The 15,682-nt window shown below is 35.9% G+C and overlaps 2 protein-coding genes across 11 annotated transcripts in view; one reads left to right on the forward strand and one right to left on the reverse strand.

Moving 5' to 3' along the window:
* LOC137434566 (small EDRK-rich factor 2-like) overlaps window positions 1-7,910 on the forward strand; it is a 20,552-nt gene extending 12,642 nt beyond the window's left edge. For all 3 annotated transcript variants that reach the window (XM_068127713.2, XM_068127712.2, XM_068127711.2), the window contains 2 exons: window positions 5,930-6,032; window positions 7,146-7,910. In XM_068127713.2, the coding sequence (XP_067983814.2) occupies window positions 5,930-6,032; window positions 7,146-7,224 (182 nt within the window). In that variant the 3' untranslated portion in view covers window positions 7,225-7,910. The remainder of the gene's footprint in view (window positions 1-5,929; window positions 6,033-7,145) is intronic.
* Window positions 7,847-15,682, reverse strand: part of MRPL24 (mitochondrial ribosomal protein L24) — a 21,204-nt gene continuing 13,368 nt past the window's right edge. For all 8 annotated transcript variants that reach the window (XM_068127709.2, XM_068127707.2, XM_068127710.2 and 5 more), the window contains 2 exons: window positions 10,461-10,591; window positions 7,847-8,149 (listed from right to left, as the gene is read on the reverse strand). In XM_068127709.2, the coding sequence (XP_067983810.1) occupies window positions 8,013-8,149; window positions 10,461-10,591 (268 nt within the window). In that variant the 3' untranslated portion in view covers window positions 7,847-8,012. The remainder of the gene's footprint in view (window positions 8,150-10,460; window positions 10,592-15,682) is intronic.

Consider the following 15,682-nt stretch of genomic DNA (forward strand, 5'->3'; position numbering starts at 1 on the left):
AAAGTTTGCATCCAATACAATGACATTATCTTGTAGTAAGAAAAGTTTGAATCCAGTACAATTATTAGATTATATTGTAGTAAGCAAAAATTGAATCCAATACAATTATTAGATTATCTTGTAGTGAGCAAAGTTTGAATCAGTACAATTATTCGATTATCTTGTAGTGAGCAAAGTTTTAATCCAATACAATTATTAGATTATCTTGTAGTGAGCAAAATTTGGATCTGGTACATTGCAATTAGATTAACTTGTAGTAAGCAAAGTTTGAATCCAATACAATTAGATTATCTTGTAAGCAAAGTTTGAATCCAATACAATTAGATTATCTTGTAGTAAGAAAAGCTTGAATACATTACAATTGCATTATTTTGCAGTAAGCAAAGTTTGAATCCAATACAATGACATTATCTTGTAGTAAGCAAAGTTTGAATACATTACAATTACATTATTTTGCAGTAAGCAAAGTTTGAATCCAATACAATTATTAGATTATCTTGAAGTAAGCAAAGTTTGAATCCAGTACAATTATTGGATTATCTTGTAGTAAGCAAATTTTAATCCAATACAAATATTAGATGATATTGTAGTGAGCAAAGTTTGAATCCAATACAATTATTAGATTATTTTGCAGTTAGCAAAGTTTGGATCTAGTACATTGCAATTATATTATCTTGTAGTAAGCAAAGTTTTAATCCAATACAATTCTTAGATTATCTTGTAGTAAGAAAAGTTTGAATACATTACAATTATTATTTTGCAGTAAGCAAAGTTTGAATCTCCAACAATTATATTATTTTGCAGTAAGCAAAGTTTGAATACATTACAATTACATTATTTTGCAGTAAGCAAAGTTTGAATCCAATACAATTATTAGATTATCTTGTAGTAAGCAAAATTTGGATCTGGTACATTGCAATTAGATTATCTTGTAGTAAGCAAAGTTTGAATCCAATACAATTAGATTATATTGTAGTAAGCAAAGTTTGAATCCAATTCAATTATTAGATTATCTTGAAGTAAGCAAAGTTTGAATCCAGTACAATTATTGGATTATCTTGTAGTAAGCAAATTTTAATCCAATACAAATATTAGATGATATTGTAGTGAGCAAAGTTTGAATCCAATACAATTATTAGATTATTTTGCAGTTAGCAAAGTTTGGATCTAGTACAAAAAAAAAAAAGAAAAAAGAAAAAAAAGAAAAAAAAAGAAGAAAAAAAAGAAAAAAAAAAGTTTGGATCTAGTACATTGCAATTATATTATCTTGTAGTAAGCAAAGTTTTAATCCAATACAATTATTAGATTATCTTGTAGTAAGCAAAGTTTGAATCCAATACAATTATTAGATTATCTTGTAGTAAGCAAAGTTTGAATCTCCAACAATTATATTATTTTGCAGTAAGCAAAGTTTGAATCTCCAACAATTATATTATTTTGCAGTAAGCAATGTTTGAATCTCCAACAATTATATTATTTTGCAGTAAGCAAAGTTTGCATCCAATACAATGACATCTTGGAGTAAGCAAAGTTTGAATCCAGTACAATTATTAGATTATATTGTAGTAAGCAAAGTTTGAATCTAATACAATTATTAGATTATCTTGTAGTAAGAAAAGTTTGAATCCAGTACAATTATTAGATTATATTGTCGTAAGCAAAGTTTGAATCCAATACAATTATTAGATTATCTTGTAGTAAGCACAGTTTGAATCCAATACAATTATTAGATTATATTGTAGTAAGCAAAGTTTGAATCCAATACAATTATTAGATTATATTGTAGTAAGCAACGTTTGAATCCAGTACAATTATTAGATTATATTGTCGTAAGCAAAGTTTGAATCCAATACAATTATTAGATTATATTGTAGTAAGCAAAGTTTGAATCCAATACAATTGTTAGATTATATTGTAGTAAGCAAAGTTTGAATCCAATACAATTATTAGATTATATTGTAGTAAGCAAAGTTTGAATCCAGTACAATTATTAGATTATATTGTCGTAAGCAAAGTTTGAATCCAATACAATTATTAGATTATATTGTAGTAAGCAAAGTTTGAATCCAGTACAATTATTAGATTATATTGTAGTAAGCAAAGTTTGAATCCAGTACAATTATTAGATTATATTGTAGTAAGCAGAGTTTGAATCCAGTACAATTATTAGATTATATTGTAGTAAGCAAAGTTTGAATCCAGTACAATTATTAGATTATCTTGTAATAAGCAAAGTTTGAATCCAATATAATTATTAGATTATCTTGTAATAAGCAAAGTTTGAATCCAATACAATTATTAGATTATATTGTAGTAAGCAAAGTTTGAATCCAATACAATTATTAGATTATATTGTAGTTAGCAAAGTTTGAATCCAGTACAATTATTAGATTATATTGTAGTAAGCAACGTTTGAATCCAGTACAATTATTAGATTATATTGTCGTAAGCAAAGTTTGAATCCAATACAATTATTAGATTATATTGTAGTAAGCAAAGTTTGAATACATTACAATTATTAGATTATATTGTCGTAAGCAAAGTTTGAATACATTACAATTATTAGATTATATTGTAGTAAGCAACGTTTGAATCCAGTACAATTATTAGATTATATTGTCGTAAGCAAAGTTTGAATCCAATACAATTATTAGATTATATTGTAGTAAGCAAAGTTTGAATCCAATACAATTATTAGATTATATTGTCGTAAGCAAAGTTTGAATACATTACAATTATTAGATTATATTGTAGTAAGCAACGTTTGAATCCAGTACAATTATTAGATTATATTGTCGTAAGCAAAGTTTGAATCCAATACAATTATTAGATTATATTGTAGTAAGCAAAGTTTGAATCCAATACAATTGTTAGATTATATTGTAGTAAGCAAAGTTTGAATCCAATACAATTATTAGATTATATTGTCGTAAGCAAAGTTTGAATCCAATACAATTATTAGATTATCTTGTAGTAAGAAAAGTTTGAATACATTACAATTATTATTTTGCAGTAAGCAAAGTTTGAATCTCCAACAATTATATTATTTTGCAGTAAGCAAAGTTTGAATCTCCAACAATTATATTATTTTGCAGTAAGCAAAGTTTGAATCTCCAACAATTGTATTATTTTGCAGTAAGCAAAGTTTGAATCTCCAACAATTATATTATTTTGTAGTAAGCAAAGTTTGAATCCAATACAATTATTAGATTATATTGTAGTAAGCAAAGTTTGAATCCAGTACAATTATTAGATTATATTGTCGTAAGCACAGTTTGAATCCAATACAATTATTAGATTATCTTGTAGTAAGAAAAGTTTGAATACATTACAATTATTATTTTGCAGTAAGCAAAGTTTGAATCTAGCACAATTATATTATTTTGCAGTAAGCAAAGTTTGAATCTCCAACAATTATATTATTTTGCAGTAAGCAAAGTTTGAATCTAGCACAATTGTATTATTTTGCAGTAAGCAAAGTTTGCATCCAATACAATGACATTATCTTGTAGTAAGAAAAGTTTGAATCCAGTACAATTATTAGATTATATTGTAGTAAGCAAAAATTGAATCCAATACAATTATTAGATTATCTTGTAGTGAGCAAAGTTTGAATCAGTACAATTATTCGATTATCTTGTAGTGAGCAAAGTTTTAATCCAATACAATTATTAGATTATCTTGTAGTGAGCAAAATTTGGATCTGGTACATTGCAATTAGATTAACTTGTAGTAAGCAAAGTTTGAATCCAATACAATTAGATTATCTTGTAAGCAAAGTTTGAATCCAATACAATTAGATTATCTTGTAGTAAGAAAAGCTTGAATACATTACAATTGCATTATTTTGCAGTAAGCAAAGTTTGAATCCAATACAATGACATTATCTTGTAGTAAGCAAAGTTTGAATACATTACAATTACATTATTTTGCAGTAAGCAAAGTTTGAATCCAATACAATTATTAGATTATCTTGAAGTAAGCAAAGTTTGAATCCAGTACAATTATTGGATTATCTTGTAGTAAGCAAATTTTAATCCAATACAAATATTAGATGATATTGTAGTGAGCAAAGTTTGAATCCAATACAATTATTAGATTATTTTGCAGTTAGCAAAGTTTGGATCTAGTACATTGCAATTATATTATCTTGTAGTAAGCAAAGTTTTAATCCAATACAATTCTTAGATTATCTTGTAGTAAGAAAAGTTTGAATACATTACAATTATTATTTTGCAGTAAGCAAAGTTTGAATCTCCAACAATTATATTATTTTGCAGTAAGCAAAGTTTGAATACATTACAATTACATTATTTTGCAGTAAGCAAAGTTTGAATCCAATACAATTATTAGATTATCTTGTAGTAAGCAAAATTTGGATCTGGTACATTGCAATTAGATTATCTTGTAGTAAGCAAAGTTTGAATCCAATACAATTAGATTATATTGTAGTAAGCAAAGTTTGAATCCAATTCAATTATTAGATTATCTTGAAGTAAGCAAAGTTTGAATCCAGTACAATTATTGGATTATCTTGTAGTAAGCAAATTTTAATCCAATACAAATATTAGATGATATTGTAGTGAGCAAAGTTTGAATCCAATACAATTATTAGATTATTTTGCAGTTAGCAAAGTTTGGATCTAGTACAAAAAAAAAAAAGAAAAAAGAAAAAAAAGAAAAAAAAAGAAGAAAAAAAAGAAAAAAAAAAGTTTGGATCTAGTACATTGCAATTATATTATCTTGTAGTAAGCAAAGTTTTAATCCAATACAATTATTAGATTATCTTGTAGTAAGCAAAGTTTGAAACCACGACTCCCGATTATGTATTTCGGGTGATAACAATGACATCATTGGTGAAGTGGTATTCCAGCTATAATTGGTTGAATTTAAATCTTTATCTGAAAAATCTGAAACTTCATATATCTGATGTATGACCCGATGTGAGGGAAGATTTAAATTTATGACGTTCATAACCCATGCAAAGAAACTGTGACGTAATAGGGTGCAGGGATGAAAGGGGTATATGGGTCAGGTGAGTCTTTTAGGACTGCCACTGGTAACATGTAACCCAGTGCTACCTGCCGCACGGTGGGGTTATTGGTGACTAAACCGATACCCCTCACTGGCTTTGCTTGTGGGGACGGTGAGTGTGACACCTGCCAGGACCAAAAACAACACCTGACAAACGGCGAATGAGTTCCTGTAGGGAGCCAACGACCATCCAATAAGGACATGGTGTCTCCTAAAAAACACTCATCCAGTTTGGACCGGTTCAAGTCATACCAAGGACTTCAGTAATGGTACGTGCTGCTTCCTTGCTTGAAAAGGATAGAGCACGAACAATCCCCATCGGTTGGCGTCCATGGGGAGGAGGAAATGCCACGCTGAGTACGATGAGAAAAGCGGCGCCATTGTGACGACGTCGCTGGTACCCAGGAGTATCCCGGGAAGTGACCTTAGTGACGGTACTTCCCCCAAGCTCATTGTGCGTGCGTGTCAGTTCTATTATGAGTCTTAGCCCAAGTATTTAACAAAAAATAGTAGCATGTTCAGTTAACTGATATTTTTATTCAGAATAAATGGACGAGGTGAGACTACGCGCTCTACGAGTACTGTTCTTGTTGTTTTTGTGACTTCTCATATAAACATTTGGCTTCGACATGGAATTGACTTTAAATACCAGAAGTTGGATAAGTTGGAAGTAATACCAGAAGAAGTTGGATAGTTGGAAGTTACATGGTCATGATAAACTCTAGTTTAATGTTTGTGACTGTTTGCTCATCCTTTGAGAGGAAGTGAAGCTTGCTTAAAATCCTGCCATCAAATCGCTCTTCTCGGTGGATGACCTTTGATGGAAAATCCTTTTTCACAAAACTCGATGGAAAAAAATTAATAAATTGACAACAAAAACCCCCCTTGATTGCAGGTGGAAATCAGCGAGAATTGGCACGGCAGAAAAATATTAAGAAGACCCTAGACAAGGCCAAGAAAAAGGAAGGTGGCATGTCAACCCAGGCTCGGAAGCAGAGGTGAGTCCCGTCAGAGCTTATTGGTATTTGATAGGATCATTTGGTCTTGATGCATGCATGCTGCGCACATGAAAGGCCAAAACTGGACCCGAATGTCAAATTCTTTGTCACTGCGGTGTTTCTTTTTCGGCAACTCTCCCATTAAGCTTACAGATTTGTGAAGTGCTACAGAGACTGTTGGCCTTCTGACAGGTTCTTCCATCTCAGCCAAGGAACTCTGTAGTTCTGTCGGAGCGATCATTGGGTTCTTTGTCACCTCCCTGACCAAGGCCCTTCTTGCCCAGTTGCTCAGTTTGGTCAGATGGCCAGCTCTAGGAAGAGTCTGGGTAGTTCCATATTCTTTCAATTTCCTAATGATATATGATAATATATATATATATAAGACCCGTCGCTTTGTTGACGGAAATACCAATCTTGGCTGCGATGGCTAATCTATGGGGGGAAAAAAAAAAAAAAAAGGTTCTGGGAGATCCTGCTCTCCGTGCAGGGATAATCAGTCACGTGTTGGCATTTGCAGTTTTGACAAGCGTGTCCATGTACCCATAACAAAAAAAATAAATAATAATAATAATTGGGATCACAAACACTCCCGGGAGTTACCTGAATCCACCGGTTGGATTTATTGAAATCCGTTAATCCGTTCTCAAGTTATAACACGACTGAAAGGCAGATAGACACGGCTCCTTTTATAATACAGTATAGATTATGTGCAGATCAGTGACAAAAAAAAAATCTCAATTTAATCCATTTTAAATTCAGACTAACACAACAAAATGTGAAAAACGTCAAGGGTTGTGAATACCTTCTGAAGGCCCTGTAGATTGCAATGAAACTGTCATGTTTGTCAATGATCATGATTGCTGGCTATTGTATCAGACTGGTACACCTACCACCTGATCTGGATTGTACCACGAGGGGTAATTGAGCAGTGTGAGTGAGTTTGAATATTAGGACCGATCATCACGTGATACTTGAGACAAAAGTTGTTGTTGTTGTTGTTGTTGTTGCCGACTTGTATTGAGCCTGATGCAGAGAGATGTGCACTAAGCCTTTCCCCGGTGTACTTTTGGAAAAAAGAAAAACTCGTTTGTATTCTCCTTTATTTTTTAATAGGGATGCTGAGATAATGCAACAGAAGCAGAAAGAATCTAAAAAGGAAGAACCTAAAAAAGAGGAACCAGAGAAAAAATGATGAAGCATCACAGAGCATTTACACCTCATCAGTTTCACTGTGGCCATCGTGTTGTAATTCCCAGTCTTGAACGCCGCCGCCATGTAAGCTTGCTCGGATTATTTGTTGCAATTGTAAGCTCTTCAGCAAAAGGGCCCACACCAAAGTTATCTGTATTTGCTTTAGTAGATTGATTGAGACAACTTTTGTTTTGTCCAATAGAAAATCTGTATGGCATACGATGACGTGTTTATTTGCCCTGAAGTTTATGATCACATGTTTCATTGATGTAGTTTTGCTGAAAAGTGCAGACAGCCATCTTTGTCGCTAATAGTTAGATTGACTGGTTTCTAAGAGACTGTGTGTCGTGATTGTTGCTCTTGCTATACGACAGACTATCAACACTTTATAAGAAAGGCAAATTTGCTTTACCTGACGGTTGCAATAAACACAAATGCATGTTAAAAGCTCAAGTGAGGTACTGAGTCGCAATGATGCACGGAATGAGTATTTTGATAATCGGCAGCTGTGACGAGCATCCTTTGAGTGGAAGCTTGAACAGTGAAGTAAATGTGAACATTTAAGGGAAATTGTTTTTGGATTAGGATGCTGGAGGCTTTGCATTGCGATAAGGTACATAACAGGCTTTGTAATTTTTTTATTATTGGTGTCCCATGTATACTTTACAAATAAAATGTGTAGACAAATTTCTGACATTTAATATGCTCTTTGGCAGAAGATGTTTTGAGCAAAATTTCTTACGATTAAACCGTGCACCATCTAATCCATCCCTTTTCCCCTCGGACATCCTAATACCAGTAGGACTTCCGGGGCCGGCGGGGTTCCACGATGCCCATATTCTGCATCAGTTCCTCCTCAAATAGCAGCAGCGATGCCTTGTATGTCTTCTCGACTGCGTGTTCTGGGAGCGTATCCTTCGGTCCAGCTGATGGGAAATACTTACTGTGAATATCACTGCGGCTTCATCGCCAGATATTGTACAATTCAACGTTACCCTCCACCAATAGTGCTGTACAACGTTACTAATCAATGCCTCGTCTCTAAACCTATGTGACTATTGTTTCACATACGTGTATACAGTGTGTTATATATATATATATATATATATATATATATATGTATATCACATGGTAAAAGTTTAAACACTGCCTACTTCTCTCCCCCCACCCCTCCCTCAAATCAAAGGAATAACCAACGAGATATCTGCGATCGCCACGGGTAAGCTTACCATTAGCTATCGCTGCCACTTCCCCTCGGCCCACGATCTAATATAATTTTTTTTCGGACCGTCATGTGACCTTAAACTTCAACGTTTAGGGATAGATTGTAAATGAAGAAAATGTGTCCGCATCTACAATCTATCCATAAACCTGTATCATGAAAATCGGAGGATAACCAACTATTCAACTTGTGATCAAAAGGGTGTTTTTTGCTAATTAGGTCACAATCTGAAAAAAGTAGGTCGAGGACACTAATGAAACATCAGGTGCACATCTTTAGTGCAGGCCCCTCCCCCCCACTCCCTTTTACGGACCACACACCTGCCCACCATTCGTGCTTTACCCGGAGGAGTGCAGAGACCCTACCCCGCCTCTGATACCATGCGAGTGGGGATGAGCCCTGCCGGCACGTATGATACCGCGGTAGTCTACAACACCCTCCTTTAATTTCTGCTTTTCATTGTTTTGGACCTTTCCTTCACATATTTTGGCATCAATTAGAATTAGAGCAAGTAGTCGAGTCCATATTTATTCAGAACTAGTTGATGCCGACATTGCCCAGGAAAATTCAATGAAATATGTATATTTAAATCTTTCCTGCACGACAAATTGGGGAACGTTGTCCTTAGTTTCGTATGAAGGACCAATCTTGGTTGTTGCAAAATGTGTTTAGACTGCTTTCCCTTTTACATTTGTATTGTTGACAACAAATCACTATATACAACCTCAACATATGATCTTCACAACACATATTACTCAATCGATCCTGGGGGGTGGGGAGGGGAGCGGTCTGTTTTTCCGTGTAGTTGGGATCCGTTTTTGCTCTTCTTATGTAATGCAGTAATGTTGGCAGATTTTCAAGCAGATGGAAGATGACCTCTTGAAAAGGGCAGAGAGAGGATGTGCAACAGCAGCAGAGCAGGTTTTTAGGACATGAGCTGATGCCGTCACGTCTAGTCGTAGTCAGTCGAGGGTTGAAATAACTCAGGTGCAAAAGACAGACTCCAGGACCAGTTGGGTATGACAGGGAAGGGTGGGTACCGAGAGTGAGGGGTTGGGGACACGACTTTGAAGGAAACATAGAATTGACGCATTCGGCCTCATCACAAACTGAGTCGGTTGTGTTGCCATTTGAAGAGAGGGAAGGGTTGGAAGGGTAGGATACACCAGAGACAAGTGTAACAAGGTGCCACCAGGTTTTGGAGAAGGGAGACTAGTTAGAAAGTTCATTCTTGAGGTTGGACAAATGTTGTTCTCTGGCTCTCCTGGGAGTGGACACACACTTGTTGCACTTTTTGGAATGCACAGATTGCCTTTGGTCGGATTTGCCTTCCAGGAAGAGAAGGCAAGTTGTTTCATAGCAACTACTTCACCACGGAATTCAGTGTACCATGAGCGGGAAGAGGGGTAGGAAAATTGAAAACAAGGGATGAAACTGTGCATGAGAGAGAGAGCAGGTTTCTGTGTAAGGATTCCCAGGCCGAGTTAACATCAGGGGGAGTAGATAAAGGAGACCAGTCCTGAAGAGAGATGTCTGCTTGCAGTTCCTGCTAATCTGCTGGAGTGAACTGCCAGACTCGCCGCCATTGAGGCAGCTCTGAGAAAAACCAGAGAAATGTTGACTAAAAAGCACGTGATCAGATGAACCAATAGGAGCAGAGGAAGAACAGCATGACCAACTTTACCATAAATGTCTCAAGTCCAGAAGGGAGGCTTTGTCATTGGGATAAATTTGGGTTGCAACTCACAGATCGAGTCGGTCCCATGGAGTCACAGAAGTCCTTTGCTGAAGTGCCATGGTTCGTGATGGAGATGGAGGTACTAACACCCAGCCATGTCGCATGGTGACAATTGAAATTACCACATACGAGGAAGAGATTGGGATGAGTGGTTAAATGTTTGGCCTTGTTGAGTGAGAGACAGAGACAGACAGAGACAGAGGATGTTGGAGTTGTCAATGTAAAGAGTCGTGTAGTTTTTATTAAATTGTGCAATTACCAGTTGCAATTAGCTCACCTTTCCATTGTGAAGGAATGATACCGTCTTTTCGCTGCTCAGGGGGTAATGGGATGATGCGGCCTGTAAGAGTCGATACACGTACCCGTTCACCCTCCGCTGTATACCGCCACTCCACGGGTGTTGCTTTCCTGCTCACCACAACAAGTGAAGAACACGTGACAATTTGTGTCATGGCGTCACAAATTAACCATGTCACAACATACACATTATATTTTGTGAAAAGATTCAGAAATATGATTGGTTTGTTGTAAATGCTTTAAACGAGCCTGCACAACTTCCCTGACTTCCACCATCTCACAATCTGCCATCCATCAGGAATGCAATTTACCATTGCCTGTCTGTCACCTGATGTGGATAAAACGACAACTTGTACATCCTTGTGGAACACGGCCTTTAATAGAAGTAAATGTCATCTGGCCGCACTTACCTGAAAGCAAGACAGTCACAACAGGCCTTTGTCATGCAGTGGCTAGCTATTCAAGATGCAAACACCTTTCCGATACCAACAAAGTTAAGATCCACATACACCTTTCCTTTGCTAACCAAGTTAAAATCCACAAACACCTTTCCTTTGCTAACCAAGTTAAAATCCACATACACCTTTCCTTTGCTAGCCAAGTTAAAATCCACATACACCTTTCCTATGCTAACAAAGTTAAAATCCACATGCATCTTTCCTCTGTTAACCAGGTTAAAATCCACAAACACCTTTCCGATGCAAACCAAGTTAAAATCCACAAACACCTTTCCTATGCTAACCAAGTTAAAATCCACAAACACCTTTCCCATGTTAACCAAGTTAAAATCCACAAACACCTTTCCCATGTTAACCAAGTTAAAATCCACATACACCTTTCCTATGCTAACCAAGTTAAAATCCACATACACCTTTCCTCTGCTAACCAAGTTAAAATCCACATACACCTTTCCTATGCTAACCAAGTTAAAATCCACATACACCTTTCCTTTGCTAGCCAAGTTAAAATCCACATACACCTTTCCTCTGCTAACAAAGTTAAAATCCACATACACCTTTCCCATGCTAACCAAGTTAAAATCCACATACACCTTTCCTTTGCTAGCCAAGTTAAAATCCACATACACCTTTCCTCTGCTAACAAAGTTAAAATCCACATACACCTTTCCTATGCTAACCAAGTTAAAATCCACATACACCTTTCCCATGTTAACCAAGTTAAAATCCACATACACCTTTCCTATGCTAACCAAGTTAAATCCACATACAGCTTTCCCATGTTAACCAAGTTAAAATCCACATACACCTTTCCTATGCTAACCAAGTTAAAATCCACATACACCTTTCCCATGTTAACCAAATTAAAATCCACAAACACCTTTCCCTTGTTAACCAAGTTAAAATCCACATACACCTTTCCTATGCTAACCAAGTTAAAATCCACAAAAAACTGTACCGATGCCAACCAAGTTAAAATCCACAAACACCTTTCCTATGCTAACCAAGTTAAAATCCACAAACACCTTTCCGATGCCAACCAAGTTAAAATCCACAAACACCTTTCCTATGCTAACCAAGTTAAAATCCACATCCACCTTTCCTATGCTAACCAAGTTAAAATCCACATACACCTTTCCCATGCTAACCAAGATAAAATCCACATACACCTTTCCGATGCTAACCAAGTTAAAAGCCACAAACACCTTTCCTATGCTAACAAAGTTAAAATCCACATACACTTTTCCTATGCTAACCAAGTTAAAATCCACATCCACCTTTCCTATGCTAACCAAGTTAAAATCCACAGACACCTTTCCTATGCTAACAAAGTTAAAATCCACATACACCTTTCCTATGCTAACCAAGTTAAAATCCACAAACACCTTTCCTGTGCTAACCAAGTTAAAATCCACATACACATTTCCTATGCTAATCAAGTTAAAATCCACACACACCTTTCCTATGTTAACAAAGTTAAAATCCACACACACCTTTCCTATGTTAACAAAGTTAAAATCCCCACACACTTTTCCTATGCTAACCAAGTTAAAATCCACATACACCTTTCTGATGCCAACAAAGTTAAAATCCACATACACCTTTCCGATGCCAACAAAGTTGAAATCCACATTCACCTTTCCTCTGCCAACAAAGTTAAAATCCACACACACCTTTCCTATGCTAACAAAGTTAAAATCCACATACACCTTTCCTATGCCAACAAAGTTAAAATCCACACACACCTTTCCTATGCTAACCAAGTTAAAATCCACATACACCTTTCCTATGCCAACAAAGTTAAAATCCACATACACCTTTCCGATGCCAACAAAGTTAAAATCCACACACACCTTTCCAATGCTAACCAAGTTAAAATCCACATACACCTTTCCTATGCTAACCAAGTTAAAATCAACGAACACCTTTCCTATGCTAACCAAGTTAAAATCCACATACACCTTTCCAATCCTAACCAAGTTAAAATCCACGAACACCTTTCCTGTGCTAACCAAGTTAAAATCCACATACACCTTTCCAATCCTAACCAAGTTAAAATCCACATCCACCTTTCCAATGCTAACCAAGTTAAAATCCACATACACTTTTCCTATGCTAACCAAGTTAAAATCCACGGACACCTTTCCTGTGCTAATCAAGTTAAAATCGACATACACCTTTCATATGCTAACCAAGATAAAATCCACATACACATTTCCTATGCTAACCAAGTTAAAATCCACAGGCACCTTTCCGATGCTAACCAAGTTAAAATCCACGTACACCTTTCCTGTGCTAATCAAGTTAAAATCGACATACACCTTTCCTATGCGAACCAAGTTAAAATCCACATACACCTTTCCTACGCCAACAAAGTTAAAATCCACAGACACCTTTCCTATGCGAACCAAGTTAAAATCCACAAACACCTTTCCTGTGCTAACCAAGTTAAAATCCACATACACATTTCCTATGCTAATCAAGTTAAAATCCACACACACCTTTCCTATGTTAACAAAGTTAAAATCCACACACACCTTTCCTATGTTAACAAAGTTAAAATCCACATACACCTTTCATATGCCAACAAAGTTAAAATCCCCACACACCTTTCCTATGCTAACCAAGTTAAAATCCACATCCATCTTTCCTATGTTAACAAAGTTAAAATCCACATACACCTTTCCTATGCCAACAAAGTTAAAATCCACATACACCTTTCCGATGCCAACAAAGTTAAAATCCACATACACCTTTCCGATGCCAACAAAGTTAAAATCCACATACACCTTTCCTATGCTAACCAAGTTAAAATCCACATACACCTTTCCTATGCTAACCAAGTTAAAATCCACATACACCTTTCCTATGCCAACAAAGTTAAAATCCACACACACCTTTCCGATGCCAACAAAGTTAAAATCCACATACACCTTTCCTATGCTAACCAAGTTAAAATCCACATACACCTTTCCTATGCCAACAAAGTTAAAATCCACACACACCTTTCCTATGCCAACAAAGTTAAAATCCACATACACCTTTCCGATGCCAACAAAGTTAAAATCCACATACACCTTTCCTATGCTAACCAAGTTAAAATCCACATACACCTTTCCTATGCCAACAAAGTTAAAATCCACACACACCTTTCCTATGCCAACAAAGTTAAAATCCACATACACCTTTCCGATGCCAACAAAGTTAAAATCCACATACACCTTTCCTATGCTAACCAAGTTAAAATCCACATACATCTTTCCTATGCCAACAAAGTTAAAATCCACACACACCTTTCCTATGCTAACCAAGTTAAAATCCACATACACTTTTCCTATGCTAACAAAGTTAAAATCCACATACATCTTTCCTATGTTAACAAAGTTAAAATCCACATACACCTTTCCTATGCCAACAAAGTTAAAATCCACACACACCTTTCCTATGCTAACCAAGTTAAAATCCACATGCACTTTTCCGATGCCAACCAAGTTAAAATCCACATACACCTTTCCTATGCTAACCAAGTTAAAATCCACATACACCTTTCCTATGCTAACCAAGTTAAAATCCACATACACCTTTCCTATGCTAACCAAGTTAAAATCCACAAACACCGTTCCCATGCTAACCAAGTTAAAATCCACAAACATCTTTCCTATGCTAACCAAGTTAAAATCCACAAACACCGTTCCCATGCTAACCAAGTTAAAATCCACAAACATCTTTCCTATGCTAACCAAGTTAAAATCCACATACACCTTTCCTATGCTAACCAAGTTAAAATCCACATACACCTTTCCTATGCTAACCAAGTTAAAATCCACACACACCTTTCCTATGCTAACCAAGTTAAAATCCACATACACCTTTCCTATGCTAACCAAGTTAAAATCCACATACACCTTTCCTATGCTAACCAAGTTAAAATCCACAAACACCGTTCCCATGCTAACCAAGTTAAAATCCACAAACATCTTTCCTATGCTAACCAAGTTAAAATCCACAAACACCGTTCCCATGCTAACCAAGTTAAAATCCACAAACATCTTTCCTATGCTAACCAAGTTAAAATCCACATACACCTTTCCTATGCTAACCAAGTTAAAATCCACAAACACCTTTCCTATGCTAACCAAGTTAAAATCCACATACACCTTTCCTATGCTAACAAAGTTAAAATCCACAAACACCTTTCCTATGCTAACCAAGTTAAAATCCACATACACCTTTCCTATGCTAACCAAGTTAAAATCCACAAACACCGTTCCCATGCTAACCAAGTTAAAATCCACAAACACCTTTCCTATGCTAACCAAGTTAAAATCCACAAACACCGTTCCCATGCTAACCAAGTTAAAATCCACAAACACCGTTCCCATGCTAACCAAGTTAAAATCCACATACACCTTTCCTATGCTAACCAAGTTAAAATCCACAAACACCGTTCCCATGCTAACCAAGTTAAAATCCACAAACACCTTTCCTATGCTAACCAAGTTAAAATGCATAAACACCTTTCCGATACTAACCAAGTTAAAATGCACATGCATGATACATTCTTCGGTCATTGTATATTGGAACTGGACCTCTTCAGCAATGCCAAGTCCTTCCTCAAGGGCTCAGCTACTCTCGACTTGCAAGGCCTTTGTCCGGAGCCGTGAGTATTTATTTTAGGGTCATCATTGATTTTGTGCATCAATCGATGTACATCAGTGCATTGTAATGTCAATTCAAGGACAGC

This window comes from Myxine glutinosa, chromosome 10 (genome assembly GCF_964187855.1).
Source record: "Myxine glutinosa chromosome 10, kmMyxGlut1.1, whole genome shotgun sequence".
Classification (NCBI taxonomy): Eukaryota; Metazoa; Chordata; class Myxini; order Myxiniformes; family Myxinidae; genus Myxine; species Myxine glutinosa.